Source organism: Corvus moneduloides, chromosome 12 (genome assembly GCF_009650955.1).
Source record: "Corvus moneduloides isolate bCorMon1 chromosome 12, bCorMon1.pri, whole genome shotgun sequence".
Classification (NCBI taxonomy): domain Eukaryota; kingdom Metazoa; phylum Chordata; class Aves; order Passeriformes; family Corvidae; genus Corvus; species Corvus moneduloides.
The window spans coordinates 7033815-7047203 of NC_045487.1; the positions used below are offsets into that span (position 1 = coordinate 7033815).

Here is a 13389-nt window from a genome sequence, read left to right on the forward strand (position 1 = left end):
GCACTGCCCAAACCCCAGTGCCACCTGTCACCCCCAGTCCTCCTGCACGGACATGCCTGCAGGGCTGAGGGCAGCAGTGTGACAGCAAGGGTGGGCATGCTGACCCCAGGAAAGCTCTCTGGTGCTCCAAAATTGGGACAATGAGCTGGTGTCTGTCTTTCCATTGGGTCCAAGGGTTTGGGACAGTCCAGCAGCTGTGTCCTGTCGTGGGAAGGGACAACATCCTTGTTCCTGTCCCCAGAACAAACAGCTGGCTCTCTGCACACTGACAGCATCTTAAAGCAGCTGCCCAGGCTGAAACGAGTGGATGGTGGGGAATGAGACTGGTAGACCCCAGCACCGGGAGCCTTTGGAACACCCCTTGTGCTGTGAAAACCCCTCACTCCGGTTATGAAACTCCGGTGACCTACTTTACACTCCCTGCTTTTGTTCTTAATTCCCAGATATGGCTGCTCTCCAGATTTTGCCCATCAAGGCAAATTAATTGGAGTAGATCCTAATTTGCTCTCTGCTATTCTTTGGGCAGAAGATTAAATGCTCTGCAGACATTATCTCCCTCTCTTCTCTAAGAGACAAACCTGAATTATTAAAAAAAGAAAAAAAAAAGGATAAAGGACAGCTGAGTCCAGCTGAGTTGATGCTTGAATTCACTTTTTGTAATCGCAGAAGGGGCCAGGGAGGCCCTGGTGTCCCCGGGCAGCTGGAACCAGATGGTGACACTATTCTAGGTGGCTGTGTGAGTGAAACAGCACACGTGGCACAGTGACATGAGGGCCAACCTCCCACCATGCCACCTGACACCTCTGCCGTGCAATGGCTGAATCCTCCATTCTTTTGCCCAGGGAATTTCCTCCTGGTGAAGGTGCCAGCTGGGGAATGACTCCTCATCTGTGGGGATGCCCTTGGGTTTCTCTAACTGGACGGACTGGTGTGGAGGCCACCAGCAGAGGGGGGATGGCTCCTTGCCCTTCCACAGCCCCCAGTGCCACTGTCCCAGTCTGGCATCCCCAACCAGGAACCAGCTTCGCCACCTCCAGCTTCGCCGGCACCCCAGGAGGAGTGGGAGCATTGGAAGACAAGCATAGCCTGGAGGACACTATGTCACAGGACTGGCCACTGTCCGAGCTTGCATGGGGATTTCTGCTGAGCCAAATGTCCAGCTTTCCATAAGGAAACACCAAAAGACAACCTCAATCTCCGCTGATCGGAGGCAGTGGGAACAGCTGAGCCGGAGTCACCTCTGCTGTGGGAGCTGTGTTCAGCCCCCTGCCTGGCACCGCATCTGTGCTCAGCTTTGGGGCTGTTTTATTCTCCAGAGAGGCATATGGGAAAGTTGGATTTCTTTTTTAAGCAGCTTTAATCGAACATCCTCCCATTACAACCTCTGCTGGGACAACCTTGAGCTCTGGCCTGGCATGGCTGCTGAGGCTCGGGCTCACTGCCGCGCAGGGCAGGGATGAAGCTCAGAGGAAACCCAGGTTTCTCGCTTCACCCCATCCATTTGACAGCAGGTGAGGGGTCCTGCTCTCCTGGCTTCCTATGGCCTGGCACAGCAGGAAGGCCTGGGATCCCCAAATTTCCCCATGCTCTGGATGTGCAGCAATTGCCCCAGGCAGCTTTGTGGTGCTGGGCGATGTTGGAGGTGCTTCCAGCCATTCCCATCATTCCACAAGGAATTGCAGCTTGCTGCACCCCAGTGAGACTCTGGAGTCAGTTGGCAGCACCGCAGGCAGGTGTGGGATGCAAAGGGAACTCTGAAGTTCCTGCTCCAAGCAGGGTTTATACTCATGCTGGAGCCAGCTCTGGAGCATCTCTGCATCCCCAGGCAGAGAGGATCCTCCACCTATGGGTACCCACCATTGCCCCGCTGGTCCCAGCCTGCCTTTAGCAGCTTCCACAGGAGAGGCTGTGAAGAAGCCACTAACAGGAGATACAAAACTCTAAGGGAACCCATGTTGCAGAGGGGTGAGGGCTCTCAGGAGGGAGCAGCCAGGCTGCGGGACCAAGAGGTGGCTGCCTCATCCCTGGAAGTGTTCAAGGATGGGGGTCTAAGCAATGTGGTCTGGTGGCAGGTGTCCCTGCCCATGGTAGGGGATTTGGAAGTGGATGATCTTTAAAGTTCCCTTCCAACACAAAACATTCCAGGATTCTGTGATTCTTCACAGACATTCCTGCCTCAAGGGCTGCATCCTTCCCATGGGGCTGGAGGCAGGCTGCGGGTCTTGGGGATCAGAGCTGGCAGGGGATTTCAGAAGGGATCAGCATGGAAGAGCAGGGGGAGGTTCCTCTCTAGGGAGAGCAGCATCTTGGAAGAGAGGAGGCAAAAAATGAAACGACAAGGAGACAACAGCCTGTTTGGCAGGAAAACCAGCTGTTAGACCCTGCCCAAGCACAGCACTGCTTTGTGTGTCAGAAATCTGTTACCAGTCCCCTCTTGGAGGAAGGAGAAAAAAACCCGAAGGTTTTTGGCTGGAGCAGTGCTGGTGGGAGCCCAGGCACCCAAAGCTTGGCAGGACAAGCAGCTGCAGAGCCTCTCCAGTGCTCAGAGCTTCATGGCTGGTGCCCCCAGCAGCAAGGTGCTCATCCCAGCCAGAAAACTTCCTGCTGCAGCTGCAGGAAAGGCTCTAGATGGAGTAACAGGTGCCAAGAATCAACAGGCAGTGACCCCAAAGTCAAACCAGGTGCCTGACCTGGCAGGCAGTGGATCACATGGATGAGCAGACAGTTCCCCACCTCATCCCTGGGTGTTGTGCCAGGCGGATGTTGGCTCTGTGCGGATGTCTGGTGTGAGTTCTCTTGGCTCCAGTGGGTCTCGGAGCACCACCACGGCATAAATAATAGAGGAGCTGCTCTGATTGAAGTTCTCAGAAGTCTGTGGTTGTGGCCCAAGGGTTCTATGTCTCTTGGCTCTTTGACATTTTTCAGCGGTGATGGACCCGGAACTGCCTCATTCAGTGTTCCCATGAGGCTGGTCAGGAAACAAAGCTGTGAGGAAGCGACTAATGGAAGATGCATCCCCTGAGGGAAACGCATCCTTACAGAGCACTTATCCCTGTGTGAGCATCTGTGGCCAAGGTGAGGCAGCCCACTGCTCTACACCCATCAGCCGGGATGACAGAGAGGAACACGCTGGTGGAACCAAGCTAGGATGACCTTGAGAAACAGCCTAAAATAACAGGATCAACTTAAACAGGGACACGTGCAAGGTTTTGCATGTCAGACACAGGCTAAGCCACCTCTCAGGGACCGTGCGGGGGATGTGTGGCTGTGGAAACATCTCCAGAAAGAAAGCGAGGGGATTAGAGAGCTGAAAACATACCAGCAGCACCATTCCTGTATGGGACAAGAAGTGGGGAGTTTCCCTTGCAGAGAACTGCACAACTCACCAGATCTCTCGATTCCAGCCCAGGCAGCCCCTTCTCAACCCTCACACATTTCCACGCCTTATCGGGAATTACACGGAGAAGAAGCTGATGACAATAATGTGCATCAGCAGGTACAGCTTTTACTACATTATCACTTACTAATCATTCTAAACAGCCGAAGATCCCAGGAGCATTAAAATAAACCCGGCTATTTTTAAAAGCATGGTAGGAGCGTGAAAATAGTCCCGCTCCACCTGAACCGCCTCGGGAATGACGTGACAGGCTGGAAAACAAGCCCGACAGCGTCGTGTTTGTATGTCCCCAAGGGAAAGGAGTGCTGTCAGCATTCCTGCGAGGTGTCATCCCTCATCCCCCTGCTTTCAGGTCATCCAGGGCCGGGATGCGGAGTGTTTTGTTTGAGGATGAGGAAAGGATATGAGGAAGAAAGTCCACAGGCAGTTACCAAGCAAAATTTGCGGGTTTTGTGGCACTTTGTAGCTGGGGAAAAGAAAGGAGAAAGGAATGTGCCTCATTACTCTGCTGTGCACAAGAGCTATCCCACTGGGACTGGGTTTTCCCTGCCAAGGAAAAGGACCAATGCTTCCGGGCAATTCTCTTGCAAAGGGAATGTTTTTCCAGAGTCCCGCAGCCCAGTGGGGAGCCCTCGGAGCTGCTCCATGGGCTGTGGGCTCCAAGGCGCTGCTGGGGAGCTGTCAGAGCTGAATTTGGCTCCAAAGAGGAGGCACTGTGGCCACTCTTCTGAGGCAGGAGCATGGGGAGCAGGAATATCGTCCCTGGCAGGGGGCCACCGCTCAGCCCACGGGGCTGAAGAGGGTCCCAGTGTTGCAAAATGAGGAATAGTCAATATTATCTTAAGGCAGGATGTTCTTTAATGTAAGACCTTTGTATACTTTCAAGCCTAATCAGCAAAAAAGGAGACCTAATCAGTGGGACAGGCAGCAGCCAGCATCCCTCACTCAAGTATATCCTGAAACTAACAAGATTTAGGGATATAATAAACTAAGATGTTGGTGTTTGTCTATGTAAACATTGCTAACTTGGCAAAATACTCCATGTCCATGTATCCTAGAGCTGAGCTATCTTCATTGTAGCACTAAAAATCACTCCACGGGTCAAAAAGACCCTGCCTTCCCCTGAGGATGAGCTGAAGTTACCTGGAGTTATGTGATTTCTATGGAAATTACTAACCAATCTTAATAGAGGGGCTGTGCTTGGGAAATCACTAAGCCTGAGCTTCTCAGTGTAAATAATGGCAGGGAGAGTGCGGTGGGGTGTGCTGGATTTGTGGAATAGCACCGAGCACCCCGGCTGGGGCAGCTCTGAAATAAACAGTCGATGTCTCTCTGGAGCGTGTCACTGTGGGCTCGGGGCACCCAAGGAACAAACCCGATTTTGTGGGCAACAGCAGGGCCAGAGCGGTGAGGGGGTGAGCCCTGGGGTCCATGGCGGTGAGGAGTTCCAGGGGCCCGTGGGGCTGAGGGGTCCGGGATGGGGCTGGGGGGGTTCCAGAGCCCCGAGGGGTCCGAAGCGGGGCTGAGGAGTCCCAGGCGGGGCTGAGAGGCCGCAGGTGAGCGCTGAGGCCCCGGGGCCCCGCACGCTCCCGCAGCCGGGGCCGGGGCCGGGGCCGGGGCCGTCTCCGGGCGGGTCCCGGGCGGGCGCTCGCTGCCGGCGGCCCCGGCAGGGGGCGGTAAAGCGCCCCACCCTCCCCGCCCCTCGGCCCCGCCCCCGCCCCTCCGCCAATCGCCGCGCGCGCTGTCCCCGCCCCTCGGGCGTCCCCGGCGCGCGGTGATGACGTCAGGAGGCGGTGCCGCGCCGCGGCCGGAGCGGGCCGAGGTGAGTCCGGGATCGGCGCCCCCGGGACCGCCTGGCCCGGCACCGGCTCCGCCTCCGCCCCCGCCTTCGCCTCCCCTCCCCTCCCTTCTCCTTCCTCCATCTGGGGCGGTGGCGGTGCGGCCCGGAAGGCGCGGGCGCGGCGGGCCCCGGTGCTTCAGCCCTGCCGCTGCCCGGGGCGCTGGGCCGCGGGGACGGGCGGGCCGGGGAGGGAGCCCTCTCCGGTCCCGGAGTGTCCCCTCAGTGGGGCGGGCGTGGTGCTTCGCAGGCCTGGAGCCGAACCTACTGCGGGACGGGCTCCCGGCACCGGCCCGGCCCTGGGTCCCCTTTCCAGGATGGCGACAAACGGCCTGGGTTGGGATGAGTTCTGAAAACAGAGTTTTGGAAATCCCAGTTGGTTTGGCTGATTCTGGCACAAGTGCAGCAGCCCCAGCCCCAGGTTTTCATTCCGAAATCCACCAGGGGCTTGCACTGGGAATGCCAGGTTGTGTCGGGTTTATGTCAGGCTGTGAGAAGCACATTTGAGATGTGTCAGTGAGACGGTAGGCGAGGAACTGAATCGCCAAGGGGAGAAGCATAAATCCCATGTTCCTTCCCATCACTTCCAGCCGTAGCTCAGATAGTTTGCCACCTGCCAAGTATGTGATTTCCCACTCAGAGAGCTTGTAATGCCCCATTTATCTTAATTCCTTTCCCCACGTTCTTGGTGATTATTGCACAGGAGCATTTCCTGTACTAAGGTTAAGTGTTTTGTTGCTGAGTCTGGTGTGCGGCTCTGAGCTTCTGTAGCCTTCACTGGAACACTTAAGTGTACAAGGAGGAGCTACTGACACACTGGAGTTGCTGCCAGACCTCAGTTAATGCCATTAGTGGATTTATAGATGATATTTTCAAGTGTTTGGTCCTTCTCTTTGGTTTTATTTACGGGTGGGATGTTTTACACAAGTCCTTCTCTACATGTTGAATTACTCTGTAGTAGTCTTGTTTATGGATGCTCTCGTTCCATTTCTCTGTCACTTAATATGCTTTAAGGTTCAATAATGCTGGGAAAACTGTCCATGGGAGGCATTATTCAGGACTAGCCAGAACTCTTAGTTTTTTGTCGTGGTGCTTTAATTTGAATGAAGCCTCACTTCCAGGGCAGTGCTTGGTGAAAGTTAGCTAAGCTTTCTGTGAAGTTGTTTTTTATTTCTGCTGCCTGCACCCTACTACAGGCATGTCTGTGCATGGCTGGGTTGTTTGACTTCAGGGTGCTGCCAGGAGGGCCTCTGCCTTGAGAAGTTTCTTTGATGATGTTAGATTATGAAATCGAATCTTAACTAAAGCCTGGTTTTCTTTCCAGGTTGGATGTAGAGTCCTGAACTTCTTCCGTGTGTCCCTTTAAAACGTTTCTTATTTCTCCACCTGCTTCTCCTGATGGAAGACTGGCTGGGGTTCTTTTTCTGCTGTTCATGCTGAGTAGTTGCTTGGAGAGGTGGTGTGTGAGTGGAGGTACACCTGGTGATGGTAAGACCTAAAATCACATTTCCAAGGCTAATGTTTTCTGTAGCCTCCTGTGAAGGCTCAGGCACCTGTTGATGGGCTCTGAGTCAAAAATGGCAAATGTGAAACGGCCCAGTGACTGCCAGAGCCACAGGTAGCTTCCCCATCCCCTGACCAGTCATATTGTTTTAATCAGCACATAAAGACTTGCCCAAGTGCAGCTCATTTGGTTTTGTTGGGATACAGTGTGATGAGCAAGAGCTCCTAGTCTGGAACAGCTGGTAGGAATTCTACTCCTTACATGCAGCTCCATATGGAAAGCCAGAAGTGCCACTTGGTGCCTAAAGAGGCAAAATAAAGCAAAATTGAGGTTATTGAAAGATGTGAAAGCCCGCCTTGATTTCTCAGGGCTTGCTGACTGAAAGGTGCTCTGGGTAAGTGAGCACCTCCCTTTTAGCAGGGGCTGCAGCAAGTTCAGTGGTAGAACACACCTTAAAACCAGCGTGCTCTGGCTCCATATTCCCTGCCTCTTGTGCTATTCCATTGATCCCCAGGAGGAAAGTAGTGGGAGGCTTAAGACAGTATACAAGTTGAATATAAAGAAAATCCTGGGAAGATGTGTTAAGTGAACAAATTGCTGAGGTACTCTGTGGACCTTCTGGTGAGAAAACTCAGAACTATAAGGATTGCATTCGCTGCTGACTGAGGAAGTTAAAACTTCCTTAACAAAATGAAAGAAAATGATTGACTTTTTCCTTTACTTGATTTTTATTAAGCAATTGTGTCTGGACAAAAAGACCTCCAGAAGTCTCATGCAGCCTCAACTGCTCTGTGACTGATTCAGTGCTCAGCAGGGAGCAGAAAACAAAGTATCCTTAATAAAGAGAGATACTGTGTAATTTCCATGGACACATCTGTTCTGACCATGACTGGGCATTTGTAGGCACTGCCTTCACTCACTTGAGATGAAAACAGCAGAGCGCCGTGCATGTTCTATAGTAGGGAGAAGTGAAAATCCCAAATCCTCAGTTTGTGATAGCATGGCCCTGTTGTTTTAATTTTTTTTTCCCCTCCATTTGAACCTTTACTACCTTGATTCCTCTTTATTTGTTTCTTCTCATTATTTTTCTAAGATTCTGATGTGGGAATTGCCCCGGATGTGGTTGCTGCTGATGCTCCCCTGGGAACATGCCTTGATAGGGAATTAACACCAGTCAGTGATGGGCTGTGGGACAAGCAAAGTGCTTCCCGAGCCCCCCAAAGATGTGCAGCTAGACCTGGTTAAAAAAGTCGAACCTTACACAGGCCACAGTGACATATACAAGCATTTCATCAAAGATGACTGCGGGGCTGTCATCAAAGCTGGCTCTCCCTCCCCTCCGCATCACGCCAACCCCTATCCCGGGAACCCCCTGCCCGCCCACCAGCCCGAGCCCCGCAAGAACAAAGTGGCCAAATACCGCGCCAAGTTCGACCCCCGAGTGACGGCCAAGTACGACATCAAAGCGCTGATCGGGAGGGGCAGCTTCAGCCGCGTGGTGCGGGTGGAGCACAAGGCCACCAAGCAGCCCTACGCCATCAAGATGATCGAGACCAAGTACCGGGAAGGGCGGGAGGTGTGCGAGTCGGAGCTGAGCGTCCTGCGGCGCGTCCGCCACACCAACATCATCCAGCTCATCGAGGTGTTCGAGACCCAGGACCGCGTGTACATGGTCATGGAGCTGGCCACCGGCGGAGAGCTCTTCGACCGCATCATTGCCAAAGGCTCCTTCACCGAGAGGGATGCCACGCGCGTGCTGCAGATGGTGCTGGATGGGGTGAGGTACCTGCACACGCTGGGGATCACCCACCGGGACTTGAAGCCGGAGAACCTGCTGTACTACCACCCAGGAACGGATTCCAAGATCATGATCACGGACTTTGGGCTGGCGAGCGCGCGGAAGAAGGGAGATGACTGCCTGATGAAAACCACGTGTGGCACTCCGGAGTACATTGCTCCTGAGATCCTGGTCAGGAAGCCCTACACGAACTCCGTGGACATGTGGGCGCTGGGGGTGATCTCGTACATTCTCCTCAGCGGCACGATGCCCTTTGAGGACGACAACCGCACCCGCCTGTACCGGCAGATCCTGAAGGGAAAGTACAGTTACTCAGGCGAGGTGAGTGTGGTGAGGGGTAGTCAAGCAAGAAGCTCTCCCTAAGTGGGTCTTTGTGATGACCAGAAGCTGGCTGTCCTGTGGGTGGTGACATTACCAAGGGTAAAAAAATATTTGTGATTCTGGCTTTTAAAATCCTTTCCCATTTTCTATCTGTTCCCAGTGCAGTGTAGCAAGCTCCTTTAAAAAATGCGTGCTCAGGAAGAGGAAACTTCCTGTAGAACAACTGGTATGCTTGTGGGTTTCTAGCTGGGGAGACCTTGGCTGTGGTAAGCTGCTGCTTGAGGCTTTGCAGCTGAAACTTGTGCCAGGGTGTTTGAAATGTGGCACTAGCCTGATTTCTGATAGAAATCCAAGTGTATTATGGAAAATAGCTTTGCTGAAAGACAGGATTATGGCAGGCAAGCGGCACTTGCTGGAGATGTGATTATTTCAAAAATTGATCTGCATTGCCTCCTGAGCTTGGTATGTGAGAAAATGGAGGATTGAAGTATAGTTTTCATAGGTAAGTATGGAAAGAGGAGTCTTGGGGGATAATTTTTAGGCATTCTGTAAATGATAGTGGGGCCTGAAGGTGCTTCTTGCTCTTCAGAAGAAACAATTTGAAATTAAACACTTCTTAATATTATTGTGATACTTCTGATCAAAAACCAGCTGGTAGGAATGAGTGTTGCTACTGTCATGTCTTTGCCGTGCCATGCCTTTGACTATTGAGTGCAGGTCTGTGTCCTCTGGATAAAAATACAGAGCTGAAAAGCATGTGTAGAAAGGCAGTGTGCATAATCAAAGGTATGGGCTGGCTTCTGTTTGAAGAATGAGCGAACAGACTAGGGCCCTTCCTCCAAAAAAATTAACAATTGAAGGTCTCATCACCTGATCAAACTCAGTGCAGCCATAGGCAATCTGGAGAGAGTGAATTGAGTGTTTTGAAGGTTCCCTGGAGTAATTTACTTTGATGTCCACTGGTCCTTGTGCCAGAACGGACTGATTTTGAGAAATATTGTGGATTGCAATTAGGCCACTGGAGACTTGTATGTTATACGTGCAGAGGTAGCACATGTGGCACAGAGAAAGCATTAGACTCTCTATTTTGAAAGTGTCAGTGCACAAGCCTGAGGCATTTTGCCTGTTATGCCACCACAAATTACACATTTTAGGAGGCTGTTAAGGATCCTGTGTGTGACATGAGTGATTGTTTTGAAAAGCTGTCGATGTTTTACTGCTTGGAAGGCAAATATGTGTCAGCCAGTAGCCTGTATCTGTTGCCTGGATGCTTTCTGTTCCTCTAGAGCCAGGGAAAATGGGTGCTTTAATTTACCTGTGTAATTAAGCCTATGCCCCTAAATTGCACAGTGCTTGACTGTAGGCATGTATTGGCAAGAGATGCAGTAAAGAGGCTGCTCATTTTGTGAATAAACTTGAGGAGAAAACAAAGTGAGCCAGAGATTTAAAGGTGTCTGGTGTGTTTCCCACAATCTTGCCAGCACTCTTAAAGCCATCTTCTGGATTTCTAAATGCTTCTGTATTTTGATGTTCACAGAAAATGGCTCTTTTTTTTTTGTGTGTTACGCTGGAAGAAGTGGGAAGATGTCAGAAATGAGGCTATTGGTAAGTTTGACAGGCTAATGGGAATGGCAGGAGCTCTGAGTCCTGGTTTCTTTGGAGCAGGAGTGGGCAGAATAATCAAGTGCATTGCCAAAAGCATCTGTCTTGGATGGATGCAGAAGCAGAGGTTTCATGGGAACAACTGCTTTTCTTCTCTGTAATCTGAAAGTTGAGGATCTGAAACAGAAGAGAAAATGTTGAAAGACGCCTGTGAAGTACAATGCCCAGAGCTGACAGCTTGGGCTGTGTGGCTCAGACATTTCCAGTGGGGAAGGAGGGAGCTGTCTTCAAGCTGTACCATGGCAGGCAGCAGCAGTGCCCTGAGTCTCAGTGCAGAGTCCTGCTTTTTGAAAGGTCTGGCCCCAAAATGTGGTCACAGAGGACAAAGCTGTATTGAAAGAGAAACAAAAGCGGAGGTGCACGATGACCTGAGAAGCAGCTCCATTTTCTTGGAAAAACAAGTGATCCTAAGTCCAGCTAATGTAATTGCTTTCTGACTGGGACCCTCTTACCCCGGCTCCTGTTCCTGGAGTGTGAGGTCTGTTTGAAGAGGCCATTAGCAGATCAATAGGAGAGGTCTCCCACAATAGGTTATTCAGGTACTGCTGACATCACTGCTCTGATTATCTCTTGTATCTCCTTCTGTACTTTTTGAACTGCTTCGAGTAATGGCTAGGATGAGGAAGGAAGGACAGCTGGCTTTGTAACATGGTGTGCTTTTTTTCCTGAGCACCCTGAGTAAGGGTTAGGTGGGCTATTGACGCTGCTTTGGATGTAGCCTGCTGAAAAATCGTTCCTTTTCACTTGTTTTTGTTAGAACTTACTAAAAAGAAGGTTGGACATATTTTTAATTTAATTTTTAATTGAAATCTTGGAGTTAAAACTGATTTCTGGGATCTCTTTGTAGCTTAGAAAGTCGACTGAGGAATAAAGCTGGAATTCCATTCTTAGTATCCTTTGAATTTGAAAGTGCAGAATTGAAGATTGGACCATCATTATCCTGCTAGGACAGGCTTGCTCTGGTTCTGTTTCAAAGCTTCTCCTTCTGTTGAATACCAGTGCTTTTATGTTGCTTTACACACCTGGGAAAATTGCTGGAATAAGTGGAAGATAATGTATGCTCTGGATAAATTGGGAAACTTAGCTGAGGTGTATGAATTGTTCTGGTTTTGATATCTGATCTGGGCAAATCATTTCTCTCATAGGCTGTTCTCCTGTTCGTAGAACAGAATCAACTTTTTGTGGTATGCTCACAGTGGGTGAGGTTGGTGTGTGCCGCTGTGGGAACACGTCTTAATCAAATAACCAGAAAAGCTTGTTCTAAATAGTGGTGCAAGTGGATGCATTGATAAACCTGCAGTTAGGAGGGACATGCTTGATATATGAAGGAAATTGGGCATTGCAAGTCTGTAGGAGCTCTGCAAGAGACTTAGCAGCCTGTGGAGAGATTATCTGGTTTTGTGTGACTTAGATTTTCCAATGGTTTTTGATAAAAATCCTCACCAAAATCTCTTGAAGGAACTTTGCAGCTGTATTGTGATAGTGGCCTTCGCATGGATCAGCAGTTTGCTGATAAGCACAAATGTGAAATACATGGTCAGTTCCATAGGGAAAGACAAAACCTGAAGTTTGAAGGATCTGTTCCCTTCTGCCTTAAAGCCAGCAGGAGAAAGTTCCCTAACAAACCTTCACAGTCTCTGATGATACAGACTTCTTCAGAGGATGAAAACGAGGGCTGTGGACCTTGGAAGTTTGCCTGAGTTTGAAGAGCAACTGGATGAATTCATGGAAGACACACTGATGGAGAGAATGACACAAAAAAGTGCCAAGTGTGGATAAAGAAGTCCCTAAGCCACATATTTTTGAGCCAAAGGAGAAGCCTAACTTGCAAATTGTATGTGCATTGCATTTCTACTTTTCTCTCCTTGAACATTCAGAACCTTTATGATCTTCTGCCCTAACTTGGAGTTTAAAGCACCAAGTTATATGCAGGTGTTGAGTAAACTCTGCAGACCCTGTATGGATAGATTCAGGTTGGAAGAACGCCCTTAGTTACAGGAAAACCAAGTTACTCTGGATGAGTAGCATGAATGGTGTTCCCATAACAGCAGACTCAGTCTGTGTGAGTAAAAAGACAAACCACTTTCTCCCCAAGCAGTTTTTCCTGCCTGCAGCTGATAGCAGAAGCAGGAAGCACGGAAAGTACAGGCATTGCATTAGCAAACAAATTACCTGTGCTACCTGGCTGAAAGCAAGATAAAAATAAAGCCATTCCAAGGCAGCTGATGTGTGCTTACAGGATGAGTCCTTACCCAAGCATGTCTGCAGAGCATTTCCAAAGTATCCTTTTAATTGTCTTCGTTGTGGGGGCTGGTTAAAAGGCTCTGGAGGACTTGTAATCCCTCAAATCCCTTGTGACACATAGTGGAGGAGACAGGTGACAGGCTTGTCAAATTTTAATATTAACTTCCTGCATTTATTCAGTGTTTTGAGAGAGAATATGGTAGAGCTTGAACCCAGACTGCTTGTGAGTCAGTTGTGAGCTGGTTGCTGAATGGCCCATCCCACCCCAGAGGGACTGATCAGTCACTGTGTTATGAATTATGATGACTGTGGTTGGATTTCCTATCAAATGACAAACTTAATCTAAAAAAGGCACAAGCAACAAAAAGAAACTGTAATTATTCTTGGTAACCTACTTCCCCTAAAAGCTGCAGGTGGAAATGTATAGTGGCACCTCAACTTTCTATTCTGCATACTTGTATTTTACTGTAAAAATGATCTCCTATAGGAGAGGGAGAAAATTATACTTGCATATCACAGAAAATCTCTCCATAATCCTTATCACTTTGCAGAAGAGTTCAGTGAGTGTAGGACAAGCATTCTGAAACTTTGGATGAGGCTTTTTACAAAAGTTTTGCAATGCAGTA

The 13389-nt window shown here is 50.0% G+C and overlaps 1 protein-coding gene across 2 annotated transcripts in view; it reads left to right on the forward strand.

Annotated features, from left to right (window-relative positions):
* Window positions 1–5161: 5161 nt before the first annotated feature.
* PSKH1 (protein serine kinase H1) overlaps window positions 5162–13389 on the forward strand; it is a 31140-nt gene continuing 22912 nt past the window's right edge. The window contains exons 1-3 of one of the 2 annotated variants that reach the window (XM_032121782.1): window positions 5162–5219; window positions 6559–6722; window positions 7832–8857. In XM_032121782.1, coding sequence (XP_031977673.1) covers window positions 7919–8857 — 939 coding nt within the window. In that variant the 5' untranslated portion in view covers window positions 5162–5219; window positions 6559–6722; window positions 7832–7918. Of the gene's footprint in view, window positions 5220–5464; window positions 5610–6558; window positions 6723–7831; window positions 8858–13389 lie in introns of those variants that run through there. The other variant, XM_032121783.1, reaches the window with a different exon arrangement.